Raw genomic sequence first — 13,217 nt, 5'->3', positions numbered from 1 at the left:
GTGGCTACAACAGATCCCAGGAACAACATCAGACATCTCAGTCCAGAAATGTGCAGTTCTAGGCACAGCCAAGATACTGCGCAGAACCCTCAAGCTCCCAGGCCTCTGGTAGAGGACCCGAGCTCAGAGGATGAAACAAAAAGACCACCCGCGGAGGGTGAGAAGGGAATTTTTTATATATATATATTGAAAAGTATAAAAGTTCCAAAAAAAAATGTCATAGCTCACTCTTCTACTCTTAATCAAGCTGAATGTTTTGATAAATGATTGGTTAGAACGGCACAGAATATGCAGAAGTAGTTTAATTGCTAAAACAAATAAATAACAGATAAATAAACAGGAAAACAATAAGGTGAATGTTGACTCAGCATTTACACAATACCAGAAGACAGATGAGACGAAGCTGCAAACCTCTGAATAAAGAACCAATATTGTTTAAAAAGTCAACAAATCTAAGAACCTATGTACTATAATAATTACGACAGAACACTTCTGAAGCATGGGACCTTTCCAGTTCATGCTTTTAGACAGGGAGGTTTCCATGCAGTACAACATATGCAAGTTACATGTATGTTCCTCTGGGCAGGGGGTTTGTGAAGAGATGACCTATGAGGAGATCCAGGAGCATTACCCTGAGGAATTTGCACTAAGGGATCAAGACAAATATCGATATCGCTACCCAACAGGAGAGGTGAGTGCTGGTTTAAAACAGACAGTTGCATAGAAAAAAAATAAGCTTTACCATCTTTCAGTTCTTCAGTTTTACCGGTCGGGAACATTTTTCTCAAATTGTTTCACAATGTTTAGATGCACTTTAAAATGCTCTTTTTATACCTAGTCCTTTTACTGACCTGTTGCCTATGAACCTAATTGGTTACAAAATGCTCCTCCAGCTGTTTAATTGTACCACTTCTACAGACTTTTGTTGCTGCTGCCCCAACTTTTTTGAGATGTGTTGCTGCCATGAAATTCTAAATCTTATATACCTTATATTTTCCTTAAAATGGTAAGGAAAGGTTAGTTTTAACATTTGATATGTTTACTACTGTATGTTCCTGTCAGGATTCAGAACTTTTCTCTTTTTTTTGTAATTTAAATTTTTATTGATTTTTTGAATATTTCACATAAAACACAAAAACAGAACAAAGGAAAAAAAGAAAAAAGGGCCGGTGCACCCCCCCAATGTCCCTACGCTGTCCGGCCGAGGTGCACCTTCTCCCAGCCGCCACAGCCACAAAGAGCCGCCTGTGTCTTTTTAAGTTCCTAAGTTTATAAGTTTTTGCTGAAACAATTGCAGGGATGGTTGGTATCAGTGGGCTAGTAGGGCTAAGCCCTCCCTGGTGTTTACAATAAGAATAGTAAAATACATAATAAACACAAATTTAAAATATTGTATCACATTTTGTGAAATTTACAACAAAACTGGTGCCAAACAGTCCCAAGAAAATCCCAGAGTCTTTCCAAAGGGCTAACTTTTCACAGCCCCGTTCATGTAATTTTTTTTGCAGTAAAAAGTAATCTTCCAGAGGACCTGACTCAACCTTGTTAGTGCTGATGTTATGTTCACAGTAAAAAAGTGCAGAAATCAGCTGATGGCTGCAGCACATCCTTTCACTGGAGTGGACTTTTACAAGTTAAAATCTTCAGTCTTTTCTCTGACACTGCAGTTCTGTGCAACTGTATACTCCTTTATTTCTACACCTAATTAAATTTATCAAAATGTACCTCAACAAAAATGTGAGTCAGGTGCCTCTGATTTGTGTTAATGTCAAAATAATAATATTCGTAGTTCAGATATCTGAATATTGTAAAGTTTATAGAAACGTCAGAAGACCTGCTGATGTCCTTTCTGTAGCTCCCTGACAGCCTCTGTGGGATGTGGCTGTGTGTGGATCTGCATACACTGCAGGTAATTGACATCTAGTCACAAAAATAGTTTGGGTACACATTTAACCACCAGGTATGAACATTAGCTGTCAGAGCTGACCACTTGCAATCTAATCACCTGAGACTGATCTTTGGTGCAAGGTCTGAACAGGGCCTAAGAGCCTGTCAGCTTCAGATAAACAACAACACAACAGATTACAGTGTTATTATTTATTTAATACAAACAAAGCCAAATCCCAAAGGCACTGTCTAAAGAAAGGAAAAATAAGTCCACCCTTGCTACTTCCTTATAAAGAGATTAATTAGCAGACAAGGGCTGCTAACCCTCCCTCCCCCTCTTTATACACACACACACACACACACACCCTGACACACCCACACACACACACACTAGTCTAGATATTTTCTGCTGTTTCCATCTCTTGTACAAATACAAATAGAGTTATTGGTTAGAAAAACAAAGATTCTTAAAAATGCTTTCCAAAATGGAAATTTAACAAAAAATCTATTAGGTGTATTCATATTCAATTCAACTCAGTTTATTTCTATAGCACTAAGTCACAGCAAAAGTCATCTCAGGGCCCTGTACGAAAACATGTAATACGTTATAAAAGCCAATTAGGTAAAGTTTCTATCTATGGAAGCCAGCAGGTTGTGTTGAATCTTTACTTCGTCTCAGTCTCCCATCCTGAGCAGCACATAATCAACAGAGGAAAGAACTCCCTTTGAACAGGAAGAAACCTGCAGCAGAACCAGAACCAGAACCAGGCTCGGGACGAGCAGCCATCTGCTTTAACCAGCTGGGGTTAGAGGACAGGAAAGAGACATAGACACACGCAGAATGACTGGTCCAGGTGCAGTTTCTACTGGAAGACAGACCAGAAATCATGTTAATGATAGAAATAATTACAGCAGAGCAGGTAAAGACAGCAGCAGAGAGAGGAAACGTGGTCAGTTTGTCCTCCAGCAGTCTGAGCCTATAGCAGCATGACTCAGGGACATGAAACCCAAGCCAGTCCTAACTATAGGATTGATCAGAAAGGAAAGTCTAGTCTTAAAAGCAGAGAGGGTGTCCGCCTCGCGGACAGAAACTGGAAGAGAGGAGCCTGATAGCTGAAAGCTCTGCCTCCTGTTCTACTTTTAGAAACTCTAGGAACCACAAGTAAACCTGCAGTCTGAGAGCGAAGAGCTCTGTTAGGAAAATATGGACCAATAAGATCTTTTATATAAGATGGAGTTTGGTTGTTGAGAGCTTTGTATGTTAGAAGGAAGATTTTAAATTCTGTCCTGAATTTGACTGGGAGCCAGTGGAGAGAAGCTAAAACTGGAGAAATATGAGCTCTGCTCTTAACTCTCATCAGAACTCTGACAGATGCATTTTGGGTCAACTGAGGGCTTTTTAGTCAACACAGGAGCTTTTATTAAAGATATTGAAATAATGGACCAAAAGGAGGAGTTAGGGAAAAGCAAGTTAGTCTGGTTTCCATGAGGAGAAAAATTCAACATCACTCCTGTAAACAAGTTCATTCTGTGAGAAGTCCTAACATCGTCAGGACTCATCACCAACAGGTGTTACCCTATAATAAACTCTGCCATTACAGCCCACAGACAGAGTTCATTCCAGTAGTTAACAGTTTTAAACATAGATCTGACACGATGAGTTGAGGTGTGACTGTTAGGAGACTAGTTGGTAAAAAATATATTTGAATTTTCATTTGCAGTCTCACTGAACTACCAGCTCCCCGCGACCCAAAATGGAGAAGTGGGTAAAGAAAATGGATGGATGGATGGAGTCTCACTGAACTATGGTTGGGACTAAGTAACCAGCAAGCTGCTCGGCTGTTTTTAGCGTCAGTTTTTGAAAATCACAGCTTATTTTCACGTGTACAGCTTGCAAAACTGTCCTTTTGGCTGTGCACATTATTTTGTTGCCCACCTCCACCCAAATCATACCACCTCAACCACCTTTGGGCCCACCTTGGCAGCCGTCTTCACATGTATGACTTAATTTGTTCAAGTACATTTTAGAAGGGAAGATAAGCAGACTTAAGACGGTTTTTAAAACGTTTTTAGATCTGGTCCTGTGCCTGGAATGTTTTCTGTCAAAGGAGAGCATGTGTTGGTGTTAAAATACAGGCCTAGTAATCTTGAGATGAGTTGAAGATGCCCGCTACAACTCTGTGACTATATTGAAACAAAGTTCTTGCACAAATTTTTCAAACATGTTCCACACTAAATCATAAGGACTGCACACCTATGTGACTTATATGAGGAAGTTGGAAACCTAGCGAAAGTTGCAACACACCTGTGAGACTCCCTCGTGAATGCCGTTTGCCAACTAGTCACAGCCCAGTGTGAGACTACTTTAAGCTCTAAGAATATATGTTGGGGATCAGTCTCAGCTACTACCACACCAAACTTTAGTTATGCCAGTTTTTGTGTTTGATAAGCTTGCTTTCCTGTGGTGGCAGTCTTGAATCGTGACAACACACGTAGCATTACTGTCACATAGGTAATTATACTGCCCACTGCCTTGCATACCAAAGTTTAAACAAAAATGTTGCACAACTTATTAGAGTATGTGTTGTAAATGCTTCTCATTTCCTACGAGTCCAAATTTTAGCTCAATATCAGTAAGACTGACTGCATTGTAGCCATTTATATGTTTGGTAGGGGTTGACTCAGAAAGGTATTCAATCATAGTTACACATCCAATTATTACTTTCTGTGTTCAACTGTGCTCAACTGGTTCTTGAGATATTTTGCTAACAAGGCAGACAAGAGTGCACAAACTAACTCATAGACAAAGACACAACACAGTCACAAGTCAAAGTGAACCCCTCATTGCCTCCAATGGCCCAGTTGCACTGATTAGACTCTACAGAATGATTCATTCTGATTAGCTTTGAACAGATGTAGTAGAGTGCTGCATGATGGGTAAATGAAGGCAGACTGTGTTGTAAGTACAGTCATTTACCATTTAAATCGAATGCATTCTGTGCACACATCCTCTGATGTTTTATGAATAAATGGTGACAACATATTCTGTAGCTCAGATGGCGTTCATAAAATAAATGTTTCTTCCTAATCTAAAACCAATCAAAAGGAACAAACTTTAGAACAAAGAGCTTTTGTTTTAGGCTACATATGCATTGGATTTTCTTTACACCTCTGTTTGCAGCATTCTTTTTTGTCCTTTGAACTTCTTTGTAAAGTGGACAACTATAAATGAGAACTAAAAAGTTTGTACATTAATACAAATCTCCACATGAATTTTGCCAATTTTCTGTTCACCAGTCATATGAGGACCTGGTCCAGCGCCTGGAACCGGTCATCATGGAGCTGGAGAGGCAGGAAAATGTTTTGGTCATCTGTCACCAAGCTGTTATGAGATGTCTGCTGGCCTACTTCCTGGATAAGAGCGCTGGTGAGGGGAAAAATAGCATTTAATTGCAATAAAAATCAACAAGCAGTAAAATCCTTTTTAATCAAAAGAAAAACTAGGATTCCAGAATACCACATTCTTTAATGGCTTTCCACAACAGTTTTTTTTAAAGTGGTCCTGAATCTGGTTTTGCTGGAGGTCTCTTCCCTTTAAAATAGTGTCTTCACAGAAAGAGATATTTTAACAGGAAGACACCCCCACTGTCACCTTGTGCATGTTCAAGACACCATTTAAGTAAATTGTGTCACATTGTAAGTGGTCGTGTAGATTGTTGGAGAGTGTAGTGAAGTTGTCATCTAGTGTGAAGGGGGCCTTACAAAAAGACATGTCACAAAAAGTTATATTAATCATCCCTTCCAGTGATGAGTTTTACATACGGTTTTAAATTTTCTCTGTTATCTCAGTCTGATGTAAAAAGGTCTCAAAGTGCTCCAACCTGCTGAAGTCGCTGGTCGTGTTTGCACCAGGATATGATTAGTGCTGTTTGTTGTATGAATCGAACCCTGACATGAAGCAGATAGAGGGCCAACATTTGGAGCTAAAATCAACTGCATTTTATGTGAATCAAACTGTCTGGATTTTTGTGTTTGTACTTGTTTAAACTGTCTAACACAAGCAATCAAAAGGTTTTCACCAGTATGCCATCAAACACTCATGACTTTTCCGTCTCCTTGTGTGTCAGATGAGCTGCCCTACCTGAAGTGTCCTCTCCACACGGTTCTGAAACTTACGCCTGTCGCCTATGGTCAGTCTCTCTTTACAAATGTGTCCTCCCCATCACACCGTCTCCCTCCTGCAGTTGGGCAGCCAGTGTTTGTGGTACAATGTCAGGTTTTGTTTGTGATTAGATTACCATGAATTTGTCTTTGAATTTAATTTGACCTTTGTTGATCCATTCAATTCTCACCAACTACATCATTATCATCACTTTAAACCTTCTGAGTAATCTCTCAGTTAGAATGGACTGTAAACATCAGCATGCTGCCCTGAGCCCCACACTGTCTGGATAAAACGTATTGTAACATTTCTGTTTCCTTTTTCTCTCAGGTTGTAAAGTTGAGTCTGTCTTCCTGAACATTGAAGCGGTCAATACACACCGGGACCGTCCAGAGGTAAATGTACAGTTGTCTTAAAAAGGTTTTCAGAATCTTTGAACCTCTTCACATTTTGTCATGTGACAACCACAAACCTCAAAGTATTTTACTGGGATTCCATGTAACACAAAGTAGCACATACTTGTGAAGTAGAAGTCCGCCCGGAGTTAACACTTTGTAGAACCACTTTTTGCAGCAATTCCAGCTGGGAATTTTTTGGAGTTTGTCTCTACTGTCATGATTTTAGGCAGGGATTTAGCCCACATGCAGAACACACTCAGGAGCCAGGAGATAGGAGTATAAAGATTTATTGAATGCAGTGAATAGTAAACTGGAAGCCAGGAACAAAGATACTGGAGCAGCAACTGTGATGGGGAGATGGAGGATTAGTTGGTGGTCTGTTGATGGTGTTGATCTTATTAGCAGCAGTAATGCTTACTGGAAGTTTGATGATGACTTTTCCTGGAGGAGTCCAATGTACACGTCTGAGTCCTGTTGTGGTGGAGTCCAGTTGGGTCTGAGATCCGGTGGTGTTGGAGGGTGAGCAGGGTTTGGTCAGGGAAGGCACTTGGTCTATGTAGATCAAAAAAATCTCTGAACTATGGAAACAAAACAAGACTGGATGAAGCAAAGTCCAAGAAGTTTAGTAGGTCTAGAGGGTACTCACATACCAAACAGGTAAACACTCTGACGGTGAAGTGTTGGCTGCAGAGTCCTTTTAAGCCTCCCTTGATGAGCTGATTATTGGAACCACCTGCTGGTAGCTCCTCCTGATGACAGGCGCCCTCTGCCGGATCTCAGGTGGAAATAGCAGGCAAAAACAAAAACTCCAGACTCCTGACATCTACTAACTTTAAACATCTATAGAATGAATTTTTTACCCATTCTTCTTTGTAAAACAGATACAACTCATTCAGATTGAATAGAGAACATCTGTGAAGAGCAGTTTTCAAGTCTTACCATGGATTCTTAGTTGGATTTAGGTCCAGACTTTAACTGGTCCATTCTAACACATTAATATGCTTTAATCTAACCCATTCCATTGTAGCTCTGGGTGTATGTTTCATGTCAGTGTTCTGCCTATAATTGCCCTGTGTTTAACACCTCCCACCTTTACACCAACTTTGACCAACTTTCCCTAACTCTGCTGAAGAAAACCATCCCCACAGCATGATGCTGCCACTACCATGTTTCAAAGTGGAGATGGTGTGTTCAGGATGATGTGCTGTGTTAGTTTTTGGCCACTCATGATCCATCCATCCATCTTCTTCCTCTTATCTGGGGTCGGGTAGCGGGGGTAGCAGCCTAAGCAGGGAGACCCAGACTTCCCTCTCCCCAGCCACTTGGGCCAGCTCCTCCGGGGGAATCCCAAGGTGTTCCCAGGCCAGCCGAGAAACATAGATGATGGATGGATGAAAATCCAGTTTTGATCTAATGTGAGCAGAGTAGCTACTTCTGTGTTTGCTGCATCCCTACATGACTTGTGACAAACTGCAAACAGAACTTCTTCTGGCTGTCTTTCAACAATGACTTTCTTCTTGCCACTCACCTCTAAAGGACAGAATTGTGGAGTGCACACCTAATAGTTGTCCTGTAGACAGATTGCTCCACCCGAGCGGTGGATCTCTGCAGCTCTTCAGTTACCATGGGCTTCTTGGCTGCTTCTCAGATTAATGCTCTCTTTGCTCAGTGTTGTGGAAGAAATCAATTTCCAGGCACTGTTATATGAAAACACTCAAACAGGTTTATTTATGTATGGTGCACGACATACAGAGAGCTTTAAAGACAATTCAGAATTAACACCAGAGTCCCAGGTCCAAACAGGAAGCTCTGAACCAAAGCTCTGCCTCCAGAGTCCACACAGGAGCTGATATCTAAGATCTTAAAATGTTGGAAGGTGAGGAGGAGACAGGAAGTAAGGTCAGTCTGGTTTCACTGTAGAGTAACAGGGTTATTTGGTGAAAACCTCATAGGCTGTGGAATTCGGACAGAACATAGTAATGATTTGAAATCCATGCATAGCATAGTCAAGACTTGGAATTCAGACATTACACAGTCAGGTGTTATCTTATAAAAACCTTGCCACCACACTCAGCCTGTCAGTTTAAGTTGATGGTCATATCTGGTTGGTTTGCAGTTGTGCTGAACTCTAATAAAACTAACAAAATGCTAAAAGATTCATAAAAACATCAGAATATCAAAGAATATCGGAACATAAGAACATGACAATGTAAATTAGAATCAACTGGGATACACAATCATGAACAGATGAGTTTTGAAGACAGGGAGAGAGTCTGAGTTTCTGATTTTTGGGGGCAGTGAGTTCCACAGCTGAAAGCTCTGCTCCCCGTGGTGGTGAGGTGGGCAAAAAGAACAGTGAGGTAGAGAAAGAAGGCCGATCTGAGGGAACGGTAAAGGTGGGTATGTGGAGGAGGCCAAACAAATATGAAAGGCCGAGATTATGGATGGTTTTAAATGTGTACAGAAGAAATTTGAAATCAGTACAAAGTTTGACCAGTAAGCAGTGATGCTACAAAATATGGGTAATGATACAACCTGATGTATTCTTAACCAGTTAAAGTTATGAAGGGATTTGTTTGAAAGGCCAAAAAAATTACAATTAGAGTAGTCGATACGGGAGGTAACAAGACTTTGGACAAGGATAGCAAGGGTATGTGGGGCAAGGGAGGGGCCGAGATGATTAATATTGCAAAGGTGGAAATATGCAGACTGGGTGATGCCATTGATTTGGGATTGAAATACTCTATGAGAAGTCACAAAGTTGGCACATGGTTGCGTGATGAAAATTCTCTAATTTTGTTCTTGTAGCAGCTTCATTGGCTGCTTTACGTCACAGGGCCCAGGCCAAACTTTTTCCCATAGTGTTGTGTGATTGGTCAGAAGTTGTTGTCGGTGTGTTTAAGCAGAAAATTGGTGAGCTTTAATGGAGTTAATTTGCTCCTACTGCTCTGCTGAGAAGCATCTGGCTGAAGCTGTTAGAAAATACAGCCGTCTTTACAACTGTTCCAGCGAAACCTATAAACCTATGGACGTAAAAAGAGCCTGCAGAGACACAGGTGGCTGGGAGGAAGTGCGCCTCGGCCAGGTCAGCGTTGAGACACGTTCTCTTTGTTCGCTCATTATTGTGCACCATCAAATTTGCAAATGCTGAACGGTGTGTACTGTCCCAGTCTGTTTAATAAACACGTGTGGTCAGGGTAGGGGAAGCAAAAGTTTGTACAAGAACAGGAGAGTTGAGAAGCTGGCGGGAAGAAACCTGTTTTAATGCTGCAGGAGGAGCTTCCCAGGAGTTCTGAGCGAAGTGTCTCGGGGACTCATGCAAAAATGAATGTCTCGCAACCACGTGACCGCAATCCAACTTCCTGATGTCTTCTGGAGCCTTTAGTCTCTACCTTCACCTACCTTTATCTGCACTGAAGCTCCTCTGGAACAAAGCCTAAAGACGTTTATTCTTTGTGAAATAGTTTTTTACCAGAAGATCAAGACCTAAGATCAAGTATGAAAGAAAAAGTTAGTTTTTTTTCATCACTTTATCAAAGTTAGGAATATACTATGTCAAAGTCCCAAAACACTTAAGTACAAAAAAGTTAAAAACACCATGTCTGTACAAGTAAAAAGAAAAAGACAAACTTTGAAAATCATGTATCATTTTCCTTCTACTTCATTATTATGGGCTACTTTGTGTTTGTCTTTCACATAAAATCCCAGTAAAATATGTTTTACTGTTTGTGGTTGTACCTTGACAAAATATGGAAAAGTTCAAAGGGGAATGAAGACTTTTTCTTAGTGCTGTAAATACTGCTGTTGAGTTTCAGGAAGAAAGAAGAGTTTTTACATTTCTATAACTCATTAACAAACCTTCCCCCAACCACCAACTGTTGTGTTACAGAAGCTTAGTTGTGGCTTAAAGGGCAGAAAAAACCACTACACTCAGCCTGCTCTCATTAATAGTCTGAAGGTGTTTTTCTTACAGCATATAGTTGCACAAAATAAATGTGAAGCAATTAGACAGAGAGAGATTCAACTTTATTACAAGAGTTCTTTTCCATCTCAGTCCCACTTTGAACAGAAATCCATGCCAGGATTACTGGAGCCTCATCAAAATAACTAGAAATGTTTATTAAAAACAGATTTCAGGATACTTCTGCTGTAGCAGAAGAAAAATTCATAGAATATATTTAGGTTTGTCTGTTGTAAAGTTTGTAATCACAATTGTTCAGTTCAGATAATTGTGAAATGTGATTTATGTACATTTCATTTTCTGTAATATTTTACTTTTTGTTTAATTTTTACCTCAATGAATAATTTTAAAAGTAGCTCACTATAAGTGTCATTTTAGCAGCTGCACCAAAAGTAAACGGTTAGACAACAGGGCTATAATTTCCTGTTGAGGAACAATATTTGTTCCACTTTTTTTATACACCTTTTTGCACACTGGTAAACCTCTGCCTATTTTCACTTCTGGGAAATCCAGCTGCTCTAAAACGCTGATGTGTTGACGTCAAAAATTCAATTTTTTTTTCTCAAAGAAATTAGACAATTTATTAGTTTGTACATATAATATGTCTCTTTAAAATGGCAGAACAATCCCTTTAACCTGTAAACGCCCACTCAGCAGCCAGAGGACTGAAGTAGTAACAGCACAAACACTTGAACAAATCTACTGACTGTTAAGAAGTTCTGTTATAGGTTTATAGAGATAAATGTTGTCTTTAAGATGCATCAGATACAGTTTGAGTTTGTCTTTCTCAGAACGTGGACGTAAACAGAGACCCTGAGGAGGCATTGGAGACGGTTCCTGAGCACATCTAGCTGAGAGCGCACAACAGGAAGCTGCTTCCAGTCTCTCACATGAAAAGGCTTTTTGACTTTCAGTCATTGTAGAGATTATCACAAAACAGAAATGTTTATTTTTTCCCAATGGCAGCCTAACTCCACTGTAAATGCACTTTGTAGTGCATCATCCAGGCCAGCAGTCTGTGAAACAAAACATCCTTTGACTGTAAAAAGTCCTGCTGAATATCAGTAAGAAAACACAACTTTTTTCTTTTTAATCAGACTAAATCTTTCCTGTTTTAGGTCAGTTAATTCAGTTAATTGGAGACTTTTAAGGCCCGCCTCAAACACACTGCTTCTTTGTGTGACATCATGGGAAAATCAGGAAAAATCAGCCAAGATATCAGGAAGGGAATTATTGACCTCTGGTCCATCCTTGGAGACAATTTTCAAACGGCTGAAGGTTGATCTGTTCAAACAATGATACACAAGATTAAACACCATGGGATGTCCTGATATCATACCGCTCAGGAAGGAGATGGCTCCTGTGTTCCTGAGATGAACATGTTCTGGTGTGAAATGTGTGAGAAAGTGTGATTCTTTCTCAATATTCTGGCATTTAGCAAACAGAAATAATTTTGGGAATTCTAACTGATCAAAAACAGGAAAGGTTTAGTCTGCTTTAATGTCAGACAGTGAGGAAAAATGGAGTGTATGTAAACATCTTATTTCCTCTCCCTTCTCTGTTCCACAGAAAGAAACTAAACCATTTAAACTGCGTCAGATAATGCTAGCGCCCATCATTATTCCCGTCAGCAAGTAATGTTCTGGAAAAAACTGCAAACATGACTCACTGTTCTGACGTCAAACTTCGTGGCCGAGCCTGAGATTTATATTTAAATTGGGTTGTTTTCTACAGCTGATGAAAGCAGTAAGCTGCTTTTAGACAAACTTCAACGTTACTTTTCAGGTACAGGTACTTCCCTACAAGACTTCGTAGCAGAAAGGAGGGAGATGAAGTGTAAGCATCTCTTAGCCAAGACTTTGGAGCTTTTCTTACACATTTAGAAAAGAAGGGGGAGTTGGTGTGTTCATGCTGCCATTTCATCAGCTTTTTTATTAATTGTGACAATATGTCAAACTTAAGTTTGAACTTTTATTTGTTCTGAATCATGATGTAATGTTTGTGTCTAACAGAAAGCTGTTGTAATGTAACACTGCTGTTTTTAACTACTTTCAACAAAACTGGCTGCAAAGTGATTCATTCTCTGTAAAAACTGTTTTTATGAATTTAGCATAAAGCATGTGTAGAAAACTTAAAAAGAAAAAAACAGAAATGTTGCATTGGACATAAATGGAAGTATCAGTGTGCACATTCTCACCACCATTTTATGAAAATCAGTTTGTCCTGGCACGCTTTCAGCCAACCTCTGGGTCACATTCTGACTGAGTTGAGCTCATTCTTCCATAATCACAGCTGGCAGTTTGTCAGAACTTGTGGAGTTTTGTTTGTCCACCTGCCTCCTGAGGACTCCCGTTCTCATTCGGATTAAGGTCTGAGGAGTTTCCTGTCATGGACACAAAATTCTGATGTTTTGTTCCTTGACCCACCAAATGATCACTTTTGCCTCATGTACCTGTTCTTCATGCTGCTGGAAAAGACATCGTTCATCACCAAATGTTCCTGGGGTGCTGGTAGACTTTGATCTCAGAGGATGTTTAGGTCCCGTTCTTTATTCATGGCAGTGTTGTTATGAGCCCCCTCCCTCAGCTGAGCAGTCCCCCCCGATACATGACCGGTCTCAGGATGTTTTACTGTCAGCGTGGCAGAAGCTGATGGTAGAGCTCAGCTTTGCTTCTCCAGATAATCTGGTTTCCAGATGGCCCCAAAACATCATGACTTTAGTCCTCAGCGGTCCAGTCCTCGGACCTTTAACAGAACGCCAGTCTGTCCCACAGTCCTCAGCAGTCCAGTCCTCGGACCTTTAGCAGAA

The 13,217-nt window shown here is 40.3% G+C and overlaps 1 protein-coding gene across 3 annotated transcripts in view; it reads left to right on the top strand.

Moving 5' to 3' along the window:
• si:dkey-96f10.1 (6-phosphofructo-2-kinase/fructose-2,6-bisphosphatase) overlaps positions 1-13,166 on the top strand; it is a 52,631-nt gene extending 39,465 nt beyond the window's left edge. For all 3 annotated transcript variants that reach the window (XM_017439274.3, XM_017439276.3, XM_017439273.3), the window contains 5 exons: positions 587-691; positions 5,185-5,314; positions 6,015-6,077; positions 6,380-6,444; positions 11,200-13,166. In XM_017439274.3, the coding sequence (XP_017294763.1) occupies positions 587-691; positions 5,185-5,314; positions 6,015-6,077; positions 6,380-6,444; positions 11,200-11,259 (423 nt within the window). In that variant the 3' untranslated portion in view covers positions 11,260-13,166. The remainder of the gene's footprint in view (positions 1-586; positions 692-5,184; positions 5,315-6,014; positions 6,078-6,379; positions 6,445-11,199) is intronic.
• Positions 13,167-13,217: the final 51 nt, after the last annotated feature.

This window comes from Kryptolebias marmoratus, linkage group LG8, assembly GCF_001649575.2.
Source record: "Kryptolebias marmoratus isolate JLee-2015 linkage group LG8, ASM164957v2, whole genome shotgun sequence".
NCBI lineage: Eukaryota > Metazoa > Chordata > Actinopteri > Cyprinodontiformes > Rivulidae > Kryptolebias > Kryptolebias marmoratus.
Note: the sequence above shows the minus strand (reverse complement) of the source record. Positions and strands in the feature narration are given on the sequence as shown.